The sequence below is a fragment of the Lethenteron reissneri genome, chromosome 62 (assembly GCF_015708825.2).
Source record: "Lethenteron reissneri isolate LAM-NWPU_2019-01 chromosome 62, ASM1570882v1, whole genome shotgun sequence".
Classification (NCBI taxonomy): Eukaryota; Metazoa; Chordata; class Hyperoartia; order Petromyzontiformes; family Petromyzontidae; genus Lethenteron; species Lethenteron reissneri.
The window spans coordinates 1,708,485-1,722,634 of record NC_083840.1 but is presented as its reverse complement, the minus strand read 5'-3'; the positions used below and the strand labels follow the sequence as shown (position 1 = coordinate 1,722,634).

General features: G+C 47.9%; 1 protein-coding gene across 3 annotated transcripts in view; it reads left to right on the top strand.

The window, feature by feature from the left end:
- The first annotated feature begins 701 nt into the window (after positions 1-701).
- TMPRSS15 (transmembrane serine protease 15) overlaps positions 702-14,150 on the top strand; it is a 63,454-nt gene continuing 50,005 nt past the window's right edge. The window contains exons 1-3 of one of the 3 annotated variants that reach the window (XM_061576797.1): positions 702-1,201; positions 8,756-8,889; positions 10,369-10,475. In XM_061576797.1, the coding sequence (XP_061432781.1) occupies positions 1,075-1,201; positions 8,756-8,889; positions 10,369-10,475 (368 nt within the window). In that variant the 5' untranslated portion in view covers positions 702-1,074. Of the gene's footprint in view, positions 1,202-8,752; positions 8,890-10,368; positions 10,476-14,150 lie in introns of all 3 variants that reach the window. The other 2 variants (XM_061576798.1, XM_061576796.1) reach the window with 2 other exon arrangements.

Here is a 14,150-nt window from a genome sequence, read left to right as displayed (position 1 = left end):
AATGTATAGTTTCGTAGTGTGTAGTAGTGTATAGTAGTGTATAGTGTAGTGTATAGTGTAGTGGTGTATAGTGTAGTAGTGCATAGTAATGTATAGTAGTGTTTAGTGTAGTGTATAGCGTAGTAGTGTACAGTGTAGTAGTGTATAGTAGTGTACAGTGTGGTAGTGTATAGTGTGGTAGTGTATAGTGTAGTAGTGTATAGTGTAGTAGTGTATAGTAGTGTATAGTGTAGAGTGTATAGTGAAGTGGTGTATAGTTTGTAGTGCATAGTAGTGTATAGTGTAGTAGTGTATAGTAGTATATAGTGTAGTAGTGCATAGTAGTGTATAGTGTAGTAGTGTATAGTAGTATATAGTGTAGAAGTGCATAGTAGTATATAGTATAGTAGTGTATAGTGTGGTAGTGCTGGAGTCTGTCGCCAGGGAAAGGGAGGTGTGGACCTCCACCACTCAAAGCAATGACACCGCGACCCTCACCAGGATTGAGATATGAACGAGCGAAATATAAATTGCCCAAAAATAAACATCAATCAGGTTATCAGCAGCAAAGGTGGGAAACGTTTTGACGAACACGACTAACGGTAGACATTGGACTCTTCGCCTTCTCGGGCCGAGCGTGCGCCGGTGGCTGGCCGGTTACTGATTAACGGGACTGCCGCCTCAAATCACAGCTTTCACTCGTCAGTGTTGAGTCATCCGAACCGAGCGCAGGGACGCGTCTCTGCTGCGGCCACATCGCAAGGTCCCCTTTGTGAGAGCAAACAAGGGCCAGGGGGATAACCGCGACGTGTGTACGTGCGCACAACTCCTTTCGCACCGTACATAGCCAATCGCGCTCATCAGATCTTCAAGGGGGACCTTGTAGGGACACTTTCCAAGGAAGTCCTCTTCCGAGAAGTCCTCCTCCGGGATTCCCTTCCAGAGGACCTGCATCAAGAGGTCTTCCAGAGCCCCGAATGAGACCTCGAGAGAGAAGCTCCCCGAGAGAGAGAGAAGCTCCAAGAGACCTCGAAGGAGACATCCAGGTGCCTGTTTAGCGGAGATTGAGGCCACTTCGTCTGCTTGTTCTCCACCATGGGCTGTCGCCGAGGCTTGCTCAGTCCCCTGGAGGTGTCTCTGATCGTCCTCTTCGCGCTGCTCCTCGCTGCCATGATCGGTCTCCTGGCCATCGGGTGGCTCGCCTCCGAGGCGGGCGTTACAGGTACGGCACCAGGGGGTGCAGACCCCCCCGAGTGGGCAGGGAATGGCCCCTCAGCCCCTCAGCCCCCCTGCCCCCCCCCCCAACACAACAAAGGTGGCTTGAAGTAGATCGCAACTTCAGATGAGTTCCAGAGTAACAGGCAATGAAGTGTAGAGGAGGAGGAGGTTGATTCGTTCCATGGGTTTAATTACGCACTCCCAGAGGGCCGTGGGGTGAATGGGTTGCGTCAACACTTATTTAATATTTTGTTTGTAGAAATATGTATGTGTGTTGAACTTCTTTTGCACCGTATGTAGCCAACCGTGCTAATCGGAAGTGCGGGGGGAAGGACAACAAACTAAACACAACAACAAGCAGTTTTTGTGGCGAGACAAATATGTGAAGGCGACTTATTGTCTGAATACCTACCTTGTTATTTGTTATCTCCACTACGACGCCAATGAGTATTGTGTTACTTCAGTCGAATTAATTTTACTTTTTTTAATTGAAAACACATGTTATACCCCCCCCCCCCCCCAATTTAGGAAGATGTTAACTCTCTCGCCTGGTATGCAGGAGATCGTTGTCTCTCTTCCCGTTGTGTGGATTGTTATGCGAGCCCTCCGGTTTTTTCCTCCACATTGAAAATAAACATCACGCGTTTTAGAGTATTTGGCTGCTATACATTTCCACACGATAAGCCACTTCGCTGAGCTATTATTTGTGGCCAGGTCGCTTCTGAAAAAGAGCTACACAGCTCAGTGGGGGCTTACCTGGTAAAATGAATAATAAATTCGTTTTAATGTAATCCCAATTGTTATATCACGAGACACAGAACCCATACGGATTTGTCCCAGAGCAATGCAGCCCTTTCCGTATCGAGAACGGCCCGCAGAAGCAGAGGTCCACTTCTTCTAAATGAACGCAGTGCAGGGCTGCCACTTCCCGAGCCGCTCTGCCACTGTTCAACAAATGTTTACAACTTCTCCGAACTGTAAGTTAGCCCAACATTTTTGTTAGTGCAGAGCCACATTTTTTTTTATTCTGAAGGAGGGGGATTTTTTGTTGTTGCTGTGCAGTCAAACGCCGATGACCCAAGGCTGAGGGCCATCACACTATCCGCTTGTCACTGCAGAGGCAGACCTGAGTTCGAAATCTAGGAGCGGTGCACGGTGCCAACTCGTGATGCTCTAAAGCAGCCGTTCTTAACCTTCACTGCAGCCCTGCACCCCTTTGGTTTTCAATCGTAAAAAAAATGTCCGGTGTTAATGGAACAAAGTAAGCTGTTACTTACGTGCCCGTGCTTAATTTGTCTTTTCGATGATTTACCTTCTAAAATAATCTGCCCGTGTCTCGGACCTCCAGAACGAGCATCTCGCACCCCCAGGGGTGCAGCGTACACCCCAGGGTAAGAACCTCAGCTCTAAACCCTCCGATATTCACGGCCAACACCTTCAACAAATGAGTAACTGCTATAAAACTGGCTCATCAACCAGCTCAATGTAAAGCTACATCTGCTGGTCTTGCGTGAACATCAGCCGTACGAAGAAGTCTGGAAGAGGTCTATCTATATGTGTACATGCAGATCCATCCACTTGTACTGAGACCCATAGACTCTCACGGGGATATCTATGAACGAGGCGTCATCACTTTAAGATGTTCCTTGTTCATGTTTTTGTTTGTTGCGGTTACACCCGATTCAAGAGCCGAATGGCTCACAGGGCTATACCAAATAAATGAACTGAACTGAATGCTACGACCACTCCGCTACTCCTGACACAATCACATACGTTTAAGAGTACACATTTGGCTGCCTTTCCATTTTCACGTGATGGTAAGCCACTTTGTTGGGCTGTCATTTGTGAGAGCCAGGTTCGCTTCTGAAAAAATAAGTTAACGCCTCAGTGGGCTTTGCGTGGTAGGATTGTGATGGTTTTAGTTGTGTTTGTATGTTTCTGGGCGATTAGCTTGACTTTTATTGCACTTTGCACTACTATCGTGTTTGTTGTTGTAACGTTCTTACCCCGTGCCCCTAACTTGGACATCTGTGAAACAGAGCTTTATAGCTCATCGGATTCCTCAGTATAAATACTGACTGATTAATGCACAGTGTGACCCCGTATTGTCCAAACGTCCCCATGTAGCAGGACCTCCCCGATAGGAGTCTTGGGGCTTGGTGTGGCTGTCCTGGCTAAGCCGCTCGCTGTCGTGGTGGTTTTGTGAGTTGTGCTGCTCAATCACCGGACAGTCGGCATCATTGGTTTGGGCACAGTTCAGATTGAGCCGGTTCAACTTGGTTTCAACAGATTTGGTTTGCACGATTTAGCCATTTTTGTGGTGAATGCAGCACTTGATGCTTTGTAAAAGGTGTGTGTGTGTCTATTTGTGGTGGTTGATCATCCGGACACAACACCTGTTTTATTGCCGGAAAGGGTTAAAAAACCTATTCTTGAAAAAAAAATCGATGCCGGCCAAGAGGTGACCATAGAGGCGGGAAGTCAGTTCCTCGCTACCGCCATCTCGAACAGCAGCACGCACTCAAGCGGCAGGTTGTGTGCGTGATGAAGGCAGTGGAGGTTTGTCGTTTTTCTCAGTTCAGAACACTTATAGCTCGGGTCGAACAAGTTATATCTACGTTTTGTCAGCATCCAAAATGATGAAAAATAAGAATAGGTTTGACCATTTCTGGCAATAAGGGGCCGTCCATAAATGATGTCACGCGATTTTGGACGAATTTTGACCCCCCCCCCCCCACCTCGTCACACGGCGTCACAAAAAGTCAAATATGACGTCCCCCCCCCTCCCCCAGAAATAAAAAATGCTTCAAATCGCTTTAAACTATTGTCATTGTAGTGCGTATTTAATGTGGCGCTGCACTCCGATGTTGCAGGAGAAAACATTTATTCAAAAGTCTATTTAATTAAGTATAACGTGTTGTCTATATTTATTTAAAGTTGCGCATTTTGATGTGACGTCACATTTCTCAACCCCCCCCCCTCCTCGTCACACATCGTCACAAATGTCTGACCCCCCCCCCAGTTGCGTGACGTCATTTATGGACGGCCCCTAATACAGTTGCATTAAGATATTCAAACACCAGAAAGACGCCTTTTGTAATTAATTAAGTCTGCATCAGCCACACCTACTTGTGGAAAAACATGCAAACAAACATGCTCCGATAATCATAATGTATGAATGGTGCTTGAAACTGATTGGCCTACATCGTAGACAGCCTTCTTTATGGGCTAGCCTCGCCAGCATCAGACCACCTGTTTAATTGCCGCAAAGGGTAGTTGAATAAATCATGCCTTAGTCTCATTTGTCATCATTGAGTTCCCCGTAGTTGGATCGCAAGGGCTGAGGGTGGTGGAGGACTTTGCGCACTTGACGCAGTGGCGGGCGGGGGGAGGGAGTATAGGAGGGGGTTGGGGAAGGGGAATAGAACGGGGGAGAAAAGTGGGAATGGGAGGGGGTAGGGGAGGCGGAAGGGGAGGGGGGAGGGGAAGGGGGGAAGGGGGGTGCTTTGAGATGAAGGTTCCAAAAGATGCAACGCATACGCAGGGGGCAGCTTTGTAAGCGGGGCTGCTGTGGATCTGCACGTGGCAGTCTGCGATCCAACCCAGCACTTGTGGAGGCGAGAGGGTCGGTGGATCGCCACACAAAGATAAAGGCAAAGATCCTCCGTGTAGCCTTAACAGACTGTTGGAGCAAGTGCTTTTTAGCGAGCACCTATGAAGGCCAGAACGGCACAGGAAGGGGGCGGGTAGCCAGCACCACGCCCGACCGCCTTTGTCTCCCTAGCACCACGTCCGTCTTCGGTTGGCGGTCGACGGCGCACCGCGTAGACATTTTCAGTTTTTTCAATTTAATTTATTTGGTATAGCCCTGTGAGCCATTCGGCTCTTGAATCGGGTGCAACCGCAACAACCAAAAACATGAACAAGAACATCGACGGGCGCGACGCGTCCGCAGAGGGTCACCCAACGGGCCTCGCCCTCCAGCTGAGCTCTCGTCACTGAGGGACCGCCGGTCTCCGAACCACCGAGTGCCGAGAAGGCGTAACAATAATAATCAGAACATTTATCCCGGAGAAATCCGATGAGCTGTGAGTTTTATTTATTTTATATTATACCCGTTGTCATTTATATTAACTCATTAATTTCCTCCCCCCCATTCGCACGTGAAGGGCTCACAAGTGACGTCTTCACATCTATTTAAGGAACGAAACAGGATGATTTCTCCACAAATCTGGCTGTCGCCTGATGATGCCGGTTGTAATTACTGGTGAAACGTCGTACTCAGATTGTAAATGTTGTGGATTTACTTTCCAACACACCGGTGTGCTGTATTAGTAACGAATTGGCAAGTTCTGTTCACGTGACAAACTTTGCTAATTGGCTGTGTCGGGTGGTGGCGGGTTTAACGACACATTTATATATTCACGCGATCTAACTAAGAAATACATCTCTATTATGGATAATACTGGTCGCGAAAGCCTCCTACGTGTTAAACCGCTTCTGCTGCTGACATTGACAACAATCTTGTGGAGCAGCGCTTTTGGTTACTGCAGGGATATCTCCGGAGCAATGATCCGTGGTTTGCTTCTCCCGTACAAGCACCCCGTGTCGGTCGCTCGTGCAGCGAGATTCGTCCCCACTCTGTGCCGACTCCAGGGTTTAAAAAAAATCGCCAAAATCACACTGCAAATTACTCAATTGAGATTATACATAACAGGAATCACCCCCACCCCCACACCCCAAGAGGCAAATTGATGCCCCAGGTCACCCTCTTTCAATTGAGATTCATCCTGGTCTCTAGAATTCTCACCGGCCCAAACAAAATCGACTCGAGACGTCCAATCCGTCGCCCCACAGTGCTAATAATTACAGATCTCGTCCTGGGTACCATTCTATCTAAATTTGAAGTTTTCGTGACTGCAGGGATCCATACTCTTTGGTTCTTTCGGTAAAGTCACGTAGGTATAAAATGAAAAGCTATAAAATAAAATAAATTAAATCACGACGTTTCGATCGCAACACAGCAAAGCTGCTGAGGCAGAATGTTTTAAAGGTTTTAAATGGGTGTGGCCCAAGGGTCATAAACGAAGTGGCTGGGGCTAGTGATGTTAAGTGAGAAATTTGCATGTAAATGTAAGATTGGAGAGCTACCTCCACAACGATAAAGCTGCGGAGGTGGCCATTGTATTTTGAGAGATTAGCATGTCAATGCAAGATCGCAGAGCCACCGCCACATAGAAGACAACGATAAACGGTGGCTGTGTTAGTGAGACATTTAACCTGTTAATGTAACACCAGAGTCGAAAATAACTACTAACATCGGAAGGTAGGATGGAAACATCACAGCCAGTTATGACTTAACTAGTTAATAACGTCCTTCCAATGATTGCTCAGGGTACCATTCTCTGCTGGTGCCCTCTCCAATTGTGGCACCGCTTGGCCTCTCAGCTGCAGCTGCAGCGAACATTCAGCCTGACTGCAGCTGAGATTGAAGAAAAGTCGAATAAGTTTCTTGCCGGAAAAATAAAATCCCGTCTGAAAGTTGTGATTGGACCCGAGTTTGTTTCAATGTTTTTCCGGCTTTTATAAACCGGAGCGCTGTGGTTCTGTTTATGGCTATGTGTGTGTGTGGCTATCATGGGGCAAAGTGGGGATGACCCTGCTCAGGCTGCGGTGCCTCAAATATTGGAAGAAGTAGTCACCCCCTGTGGGTGGCTGGCTGAGGTGCCATCTGTTGAGGATGTAGTGAAGGCGATCCAGAATCTGGGACTAAGAAAGGCACCGGCCAGAGATGATCTCCCAAGCGAAATGCTGAAGGAGGGTGGCGTTTGTGCACAGACTTATCTACATGACATAACAACAGTCTGGACCACTTGACAGGTTCAGCAGGATTTGAAGGATGCCCTGGTGGTCCCCCTATTTAAGAAGGGGGACCGCACAGACTGTAACACCTACAGGGGCATCTCACTCCTCAGTGTGCCGGGAAAGGTCCAGGCAAGGATGATTCAACATCGCCTTGCCAGGCACACTGAGGAGAGGCTTGCGGAGCCCCAATATGGTTCTAGGAAAGGGCGGTCCTGCACACATGGCATATTTTCTGTCCATCCACTACAGCAGAGGTGTAGAGAATTCCAACAAGACCTACATCTCTGCTTTATTGACCTGGTCAAGGCCTATGATACCATCAGTAGGTCTGGGCTCTTGGTTGTTCTTCGTGGTTTTGGAGTCCATGACTCTCTGCTCACGATCATTAAGGACCTACATGATGGTGAGCAGGCCCGGGTAAAATTACGTGGCCGGGAGCAGAGCCATTCCCTGTTCACCTTGGGGTGCGACAGGGATGTCCTCTGGCTCCCACATTATTTAACATCTATTTCGACCACATTGATCGTGAAGCCTTCGATAGCTGTACCAGAGGAATTTCCATCTGGTACAGATACAATGTTCTGTATGCCAATGCTGTGTGGAAGCTACCTAGACTGTCGCTCCACACGAATCTTCAGGTCTTCTCGGCCAGTCATGCCCTCCCTTCTCTATGCTTGCGAAACGTGGACCACCTAATGGAACATCGTCGCTGGTTAGAAACATTTAGGCTGGTTTGCTTACCATCCACCCTGGGGTTAACCAGGCTGGATTGTGTGAGGAGCTCACAAATCCTTGAAAGATCTGGACAACGTCCCATCGGTGAGCTCCTCCAGCAGGCAAGGCTACGTTAGCTGTGTCATGTAGCCCACATGTCCAGTCACCGCATGCTTAAACAGCTTTTGTTCGGCCGGATAGAGGGGGCTAAACGGGCTAGAGAAGAGATGGAGTGATGTGATACAGAATGATGTGGAGCTGAGCTGACTTGCCGTTGATTGGTACCAGTAGTGTCAAGATCGGCCTCTGTGAAGGAGGCTCGTGAAGGACAAAACTGGGCAGTTGGAGGCAGTCGCCCTCCAACAACAACGGAGGGCAGAGGAGTGACGCTCACAACAACGAGCGGAGTGCCGGGTGGCTAAAGCACAGCAAGTTGGCACAGTAGGATGCACAGGTGGTGCATCGGCCACTCATCTCAGTCAGTCGACCTGTGGCACCTGGGTCTGCCCCGTGACCTTCTGCCAGCGGGCGTTCGACACTTCACGTGGCCTCAACGTGCACATAGCCTGGGACAAGCGCCGTGGTGACGTCACCGCCACTTAATGGTGAATGCCGGTTGTTGTGGCTATGTGTGTGTGACTATGGGTGTGTGGCAATGTGACTATGTGTGTGTGTTGGGGGAGCGGTTGTGAAACGGTTAGCGCGCTGCGCTACGAACCTGGCCACCCGGGTTCGATTCCCGCTCACGGCCAACACCAGTGACGATTGTCTGAATCGGTCTTGGTCCTCCCCGAGGTCGACTCAGCCGTAAATAAGTGCTTGGTGCGGTGTGTAAACATCAGCGGCCGGACGCGTTTACCGTGGCGGCGTCCACAGGTGCTACCCGCAAACAGCACTTGCACCCAACAGCCAGTTAAGGGTTCGTTGACTTGTGGCTGTGTGCGTGCGTGCTAACCCGCATGCTGTGTGCCTCTAGAAGAGTCGACGCAGGTGAGCGGCGTGAGGGCAGCCGAGGGTTCGTTCCGCATCACGGCCGGAGCCGATTTCATGCCGGCGCTGGGAGACAGCAGCACAGACTCGTTCAAAGTCCTCGCCTACGACATCCAGAGCCTGGTGGAGCAAATCACTCACTAACTCACTAACTCACTCACTCTCTCACTCTCTCACTAACTCACTCTCTCACTAACTCACTCACTCTCTCACTAACTCACTGTCTCACTAACTCACTCACTCTCTCACTCTTTCACTAACTCTCTCACTCTCTCACTACTCACTCACTCTCTCACTCTCTCACCCTCTCACTAATTCACTCTCTCACTAATTCACTCACTCAACTCTCTCACTCACTCTCTCACGATTTAATTCACTCAACTCTCTCACTAACTCACTCCCACTCTCAATTACTCGCTCTCTCACTAACTCACTCTCTCATTAACTCACTCACTAACTTACTTCCTCACTAACTAACTCACTCTTCACTAATTCACTCACTAACTCACTCACTTACTCTCTCACTAACTCACTCACTAACTCACTAACTCACTCTCTCACTCTCTCACTCTCTCACTAACTCACTCTCTCACTCACTCAACGCTCTCACTAACTCACTAACTCACCCATTCTCTCACTCTTTCACTAACTCACTCATTCTCTCACTCTTTCACTAACTCACTCACTCTCTCACTATCTCACTCATTCTCTCACTAACTCACTCACTCTCTCACTAACTCACTGTCTCATTAACTCACTCACTCTCTCACTAACTCCCTAACTCACTCACTCTTTCACTAACTCTCTCACTCTCTCACTAACTCACTCACTCTCTCACCCTCTCACTAACTCACTCTCTCACTAATTCACTCACTCAACTCTCTCACTCACTCTCTCACTAATTAATTCACTCAAATCTCACTAACTCACTCCCTCTCTCACTAACTCACTCACTCTCACTAACTCACTCACTCTCACTAACTCGCCCTCTCACTAACTCACTTTCTCATTAACTCACTCACTCTCTCACTAACTAACTCACTCTTTCACTAATTAACTCACTAACTCTCTCACTAATTCACTCACTAACTCACTCTCTCACTCGCTCACTCGCTCTCTCACTAATTCACTCTCTCACTAACTCACTCACTCACTCTCTCACTAACTCAGTCTCCCTGACTCGCTCTCTCACTATCTCACTAACTCTCTCACTCTGTCACTAACTCACTCACGAACTCTCTCACTCTGTGACTAACTCACTCACTCACTAACTATCTCACTCTGTCACTCTATCAATAACTCACCCACTCTCACTAACTCGCTCTTTCTCTCTCTTTCTCACTAACTCATTTCTCACTCTATCACTCTCTCACTAACTCGCTCTCTCTCTCACTCTGCCTAATAAACTCCTCCACTCTCTGTGCCGTGAACCCGGATTGCAACCCGCGATGTTGTTTAAACTCTGATATCAGTACTACTTCGTGGGAATAGAAAAACGTACGTTCTAAGTGTATCCTGGACTCGTCTTAGGAATGTGGAATTCCCAGCCTATGTTCTGAGCCGGGTAGTCCCGTTTGAGTTGCTAAGTTTGTGTCGTGACAGCCACCCTGTGTGCGCTGCCCTTGTTTGTTTGTTTTGCAGATGGATTCTCTCTATTCCTCCAGCAGCCTCGCCCACCTCTACTCATTCACAAGCGTGAAGGAATTCAAGTAGGACCTGGGATTCATTCGCACGATATTGCAAGACCACGCTGCAAATAATGGCCGCTAACCATCGAACAAAGACGGTTACTGCAACGCGCGGCACTTTCGGATGCCCTTCTGCTGCCGTCTGGAACGCTCTTCCTTCCGATATTAGGAAGTCACTGGAGTTAGGCACTTTAAAATCATCTAGATTGACAAACTCATTTGTTTAAAGCTTATGTTGAACCACAATACCTTGATGATGTCGTCAAGGAGAATAAACCATCACGCAAACTCCGGTCATCTTCGCAGTGGCTTTTGGCCAACCATTGAACAAAGATGGTCACTGCATCACGCACTTTAAGATGCGCTTATGCGGCCGTCTGGAATGCTCTTCCTTCCGATATTAGGAAGTCACTGGAGCTGTGCACTTGTAATTCTGAATTGAAAACTCATTTCAAGGGAACTGCGCTTTGTGTTTAGTGTGATGTCCTTCCCTCCGTACCGCTGATTAGCACGATTGGCTACCAATACACACTCCCAACTGGCAGACTAATGGCCTCTTGCAGGCCAGTTCCTATGTCCCCTTGTGTGCCGCACAGGGACAGCTACCACTAGTGGTGCCCTAGGCTAGAACGCATAACAATCATCAGCCACCCACATTGGCAGATGAATGATCTGTTGCAGACCTGGTGCTTTTGAGATGAGACGCTTATCGCGTGTCTCGCAGAAAATGTTTACTATTTTTTTAAATCAGAAGATCTATAAAGCGCTTACGAGTGCGAGCACGCAGCAGCGTCGGCCAAGCAAACGTGCCCCACCCCCATCATTCGCTCAGACAATGATAGCGACGCACGGCTCTGAGACAGAATCACAATCTGTATTTACACTGGGGGAATCCGATGAGCTATGAAGCTCATTTCGCCGCTGTTCAGTCGGGGCACGGGGTAAGAACGTTACAACAAACACAAAACCAAAACACGATAGGAGTGCAAAGTACAAGAAAGGTAAACAAATCACCCAAACACAGACAAATACAACACTCAACCATCCCCATCCTACCAGACAAAGGCCACTGAGGTATTAACTTATTTTTGAAAAGCGAGTGGCTTATCATTTGGACATTTATAGCAGCAAAATAATCGAAATAGTCTACACGCATTGCTTCAAAATGTGGAGGGAAAACCCGGAGGACCCGGTGAAAAAATCCACTGGCAAGAACATGCAGACTCCAAATAGACAGCAGGCGTCAGTCGGGATCGAACCCCCGACCTCCTGTATACCAGGCGAGGAAGATAGCATCCCACAATTAGACCCACCCCCCACGATTCGTGGTCACGATAACGTTTTTTAAAACTATCTTTACTACCCGGCTTCGCCCGAGACTTGGATTCTTGTCTTGGATTAATACACGGCCTACGCGGAGGGTGGGGGGGGGGATGCGTGACGTCAGCAGGCACACTGCGTGACGCTGCCGCATGCGGGAAGCATCACAGATGTGACGTCACCGCTCAGTTGCCGTGCAAAATATATCGTAGCGTTCTGCGGTACGTGGTGTGTCAGATCACTTTATTCGGGGAAGGAAGGGGAGAGAGAGAGGGCAGTAAGTGTCATTTTAAGGTCAGTCAAGTAAACTCAAGGTCGCTGGAGTGGCATTAACGAGGGGGCCCCAGATCTGGGTGAACTCCCCTTCGCTATTGCTCAGTTTCAGACTCATGTGTTCGAAAGCTGCTCGGGCGAATCGGGACTTATATTATGAATCGATTTTAATTTATTTGTTGTCAACGTTAATAAAGAGCGTTTAGCCAGGGTGAGATCTCACGTGACCAGTATAGAGTCTCGGGCTCCACCTAAAACAAGCCTCACCGCAGACACATTGACTGAGGGCATCGCTGAGACCCGAATTGGGAGCGATACAGCTCCAACCTCGTCTCCTGCCACCTGCCCCCGTAGGAGTCCAATCGACTGCACTCGCGAAGCCTGGGCAAATACCAGCCTGCTGCAGAAATCCATCGTCAGGGATCCCCACAATCCTCCAACCAGGATCTGACTTAGCCGAGGAAGATCTTGGGTCCTCCTCGGATCGGATCCGGACACTCCGTGGAATGATGTGGGACAACTTTCTCCCTGAAATGGAAAATTAACGAGATATCCAGTTTGTGATTGTGGTTGTGGTAGTCCAACATCTCAGTTTAGTTTCGGTTTATTTTGTGAGCCAAGAAGCTCCTAATTTGGGTTTCATCAACAACAACAACACTGCCGCTTCTCCAACAAATGCATCAAAAACGTTGATTATGAAATGCATCAAGTCGCACTAAAATAAACCATCTATATTTACCTTAAATAAAAAATTAAGTTAAATATAGATTATCATCAAATATAGCATGCTGTATCGCAAAAATATATAGTAATTTTAATCTGCCATAGTAATTATAATGCAGATACAGCCACAAACACGATGGCGTTAGAGTGAGGAATAAAAGAACGTAAAATCCATCTCAGACCCGTGCGACATATCATGAACGGGCTGCCCCAATCAGAGCATTCAACGGCGATCTGAAACAAATCCATGCGGCTACACCTGAAGCAGTCGGATGGATATAAAATATCGATTCGTAATCTCGTCGAAATCGCCAAAAGTGGCGTACTTCAGAAGACGCGTACAGTGCGTAATACTTACTAATGTTATAATTACAAAAAAATATTTTCATTAAATAATGTTGACCACCTGCATTATTGTTAGCAACTATTACTGATACATCAATGGAGTCCTGATGTATTTTGCTAACGTAAGGGTACAACGACCCCTTTTAGCGGCGATTCGGTTTGTGCTCACTTCAACTTGTAGAGCCACTGTCGCTACTGCAAAACGTCGGTTCACTCGCATAGGCATGAGCAGGGGTGGGGAACCTTTTTTTCTGCCAAGGGCCATTTGGATATTTATAACATCATTCGCGGCCATACAAAATTATCAACTCAAAAATTAGCCTGTTATATTTGGTCAAACATTTAACTAACTCGCCCCTAATGTGATGGCTGGAACTGATTTTCTTTGGCGAGGCATGTGATGTTAGCTGGTATTGACGATGTTGCTACTCGCAACTGCTTTTCCAGGTTTGCTCCTAGATTTATTGAATTTCTAGTCCCGCCTGCGGTTGCCTTGGAAGGGCCAGACCAAATGATTTCGCGGGCCTTATACGGCCTGCGGGCCGGACGTTCCCCACCCCTGGAATAGAGAGAGAGAGAGGATGACTCGGATGCCCGGCCACACAATGAGCTGGCGTGACCAACAATTGTCCAAGCTTTGCGGTCCCCTGTATATATTGAGGTGCTATCAGCCAATGAATGAGTATTTATACGTGTCGAATGAGACTGGAACACCCGCGAAAAACCCACGCATACGAGGGGGCAACACTCTATCCCATAACAGATAGAACAGGTGGAGTGCACGGTTCTTTTTTAAATCCTTTATATTAAGTTCGCTTGCTTGCTTGCTTGCGTGCTTGCTTACGACCGTGCAAATTTTTCCGTCGTGTTTTAACCCACTTTCCCGTGATCCAATGGAGCTGACATTTTGCACACAGACTCGTTGTGCGAGACAATTAATGTTCGTGACCCATAGGTGGCAGCCATCTCAAGCCAGAGGACGAGAGGACTCTAGCCGCCACGCATATAAAGGATTTAGAGTGAAAAACTTTGTTT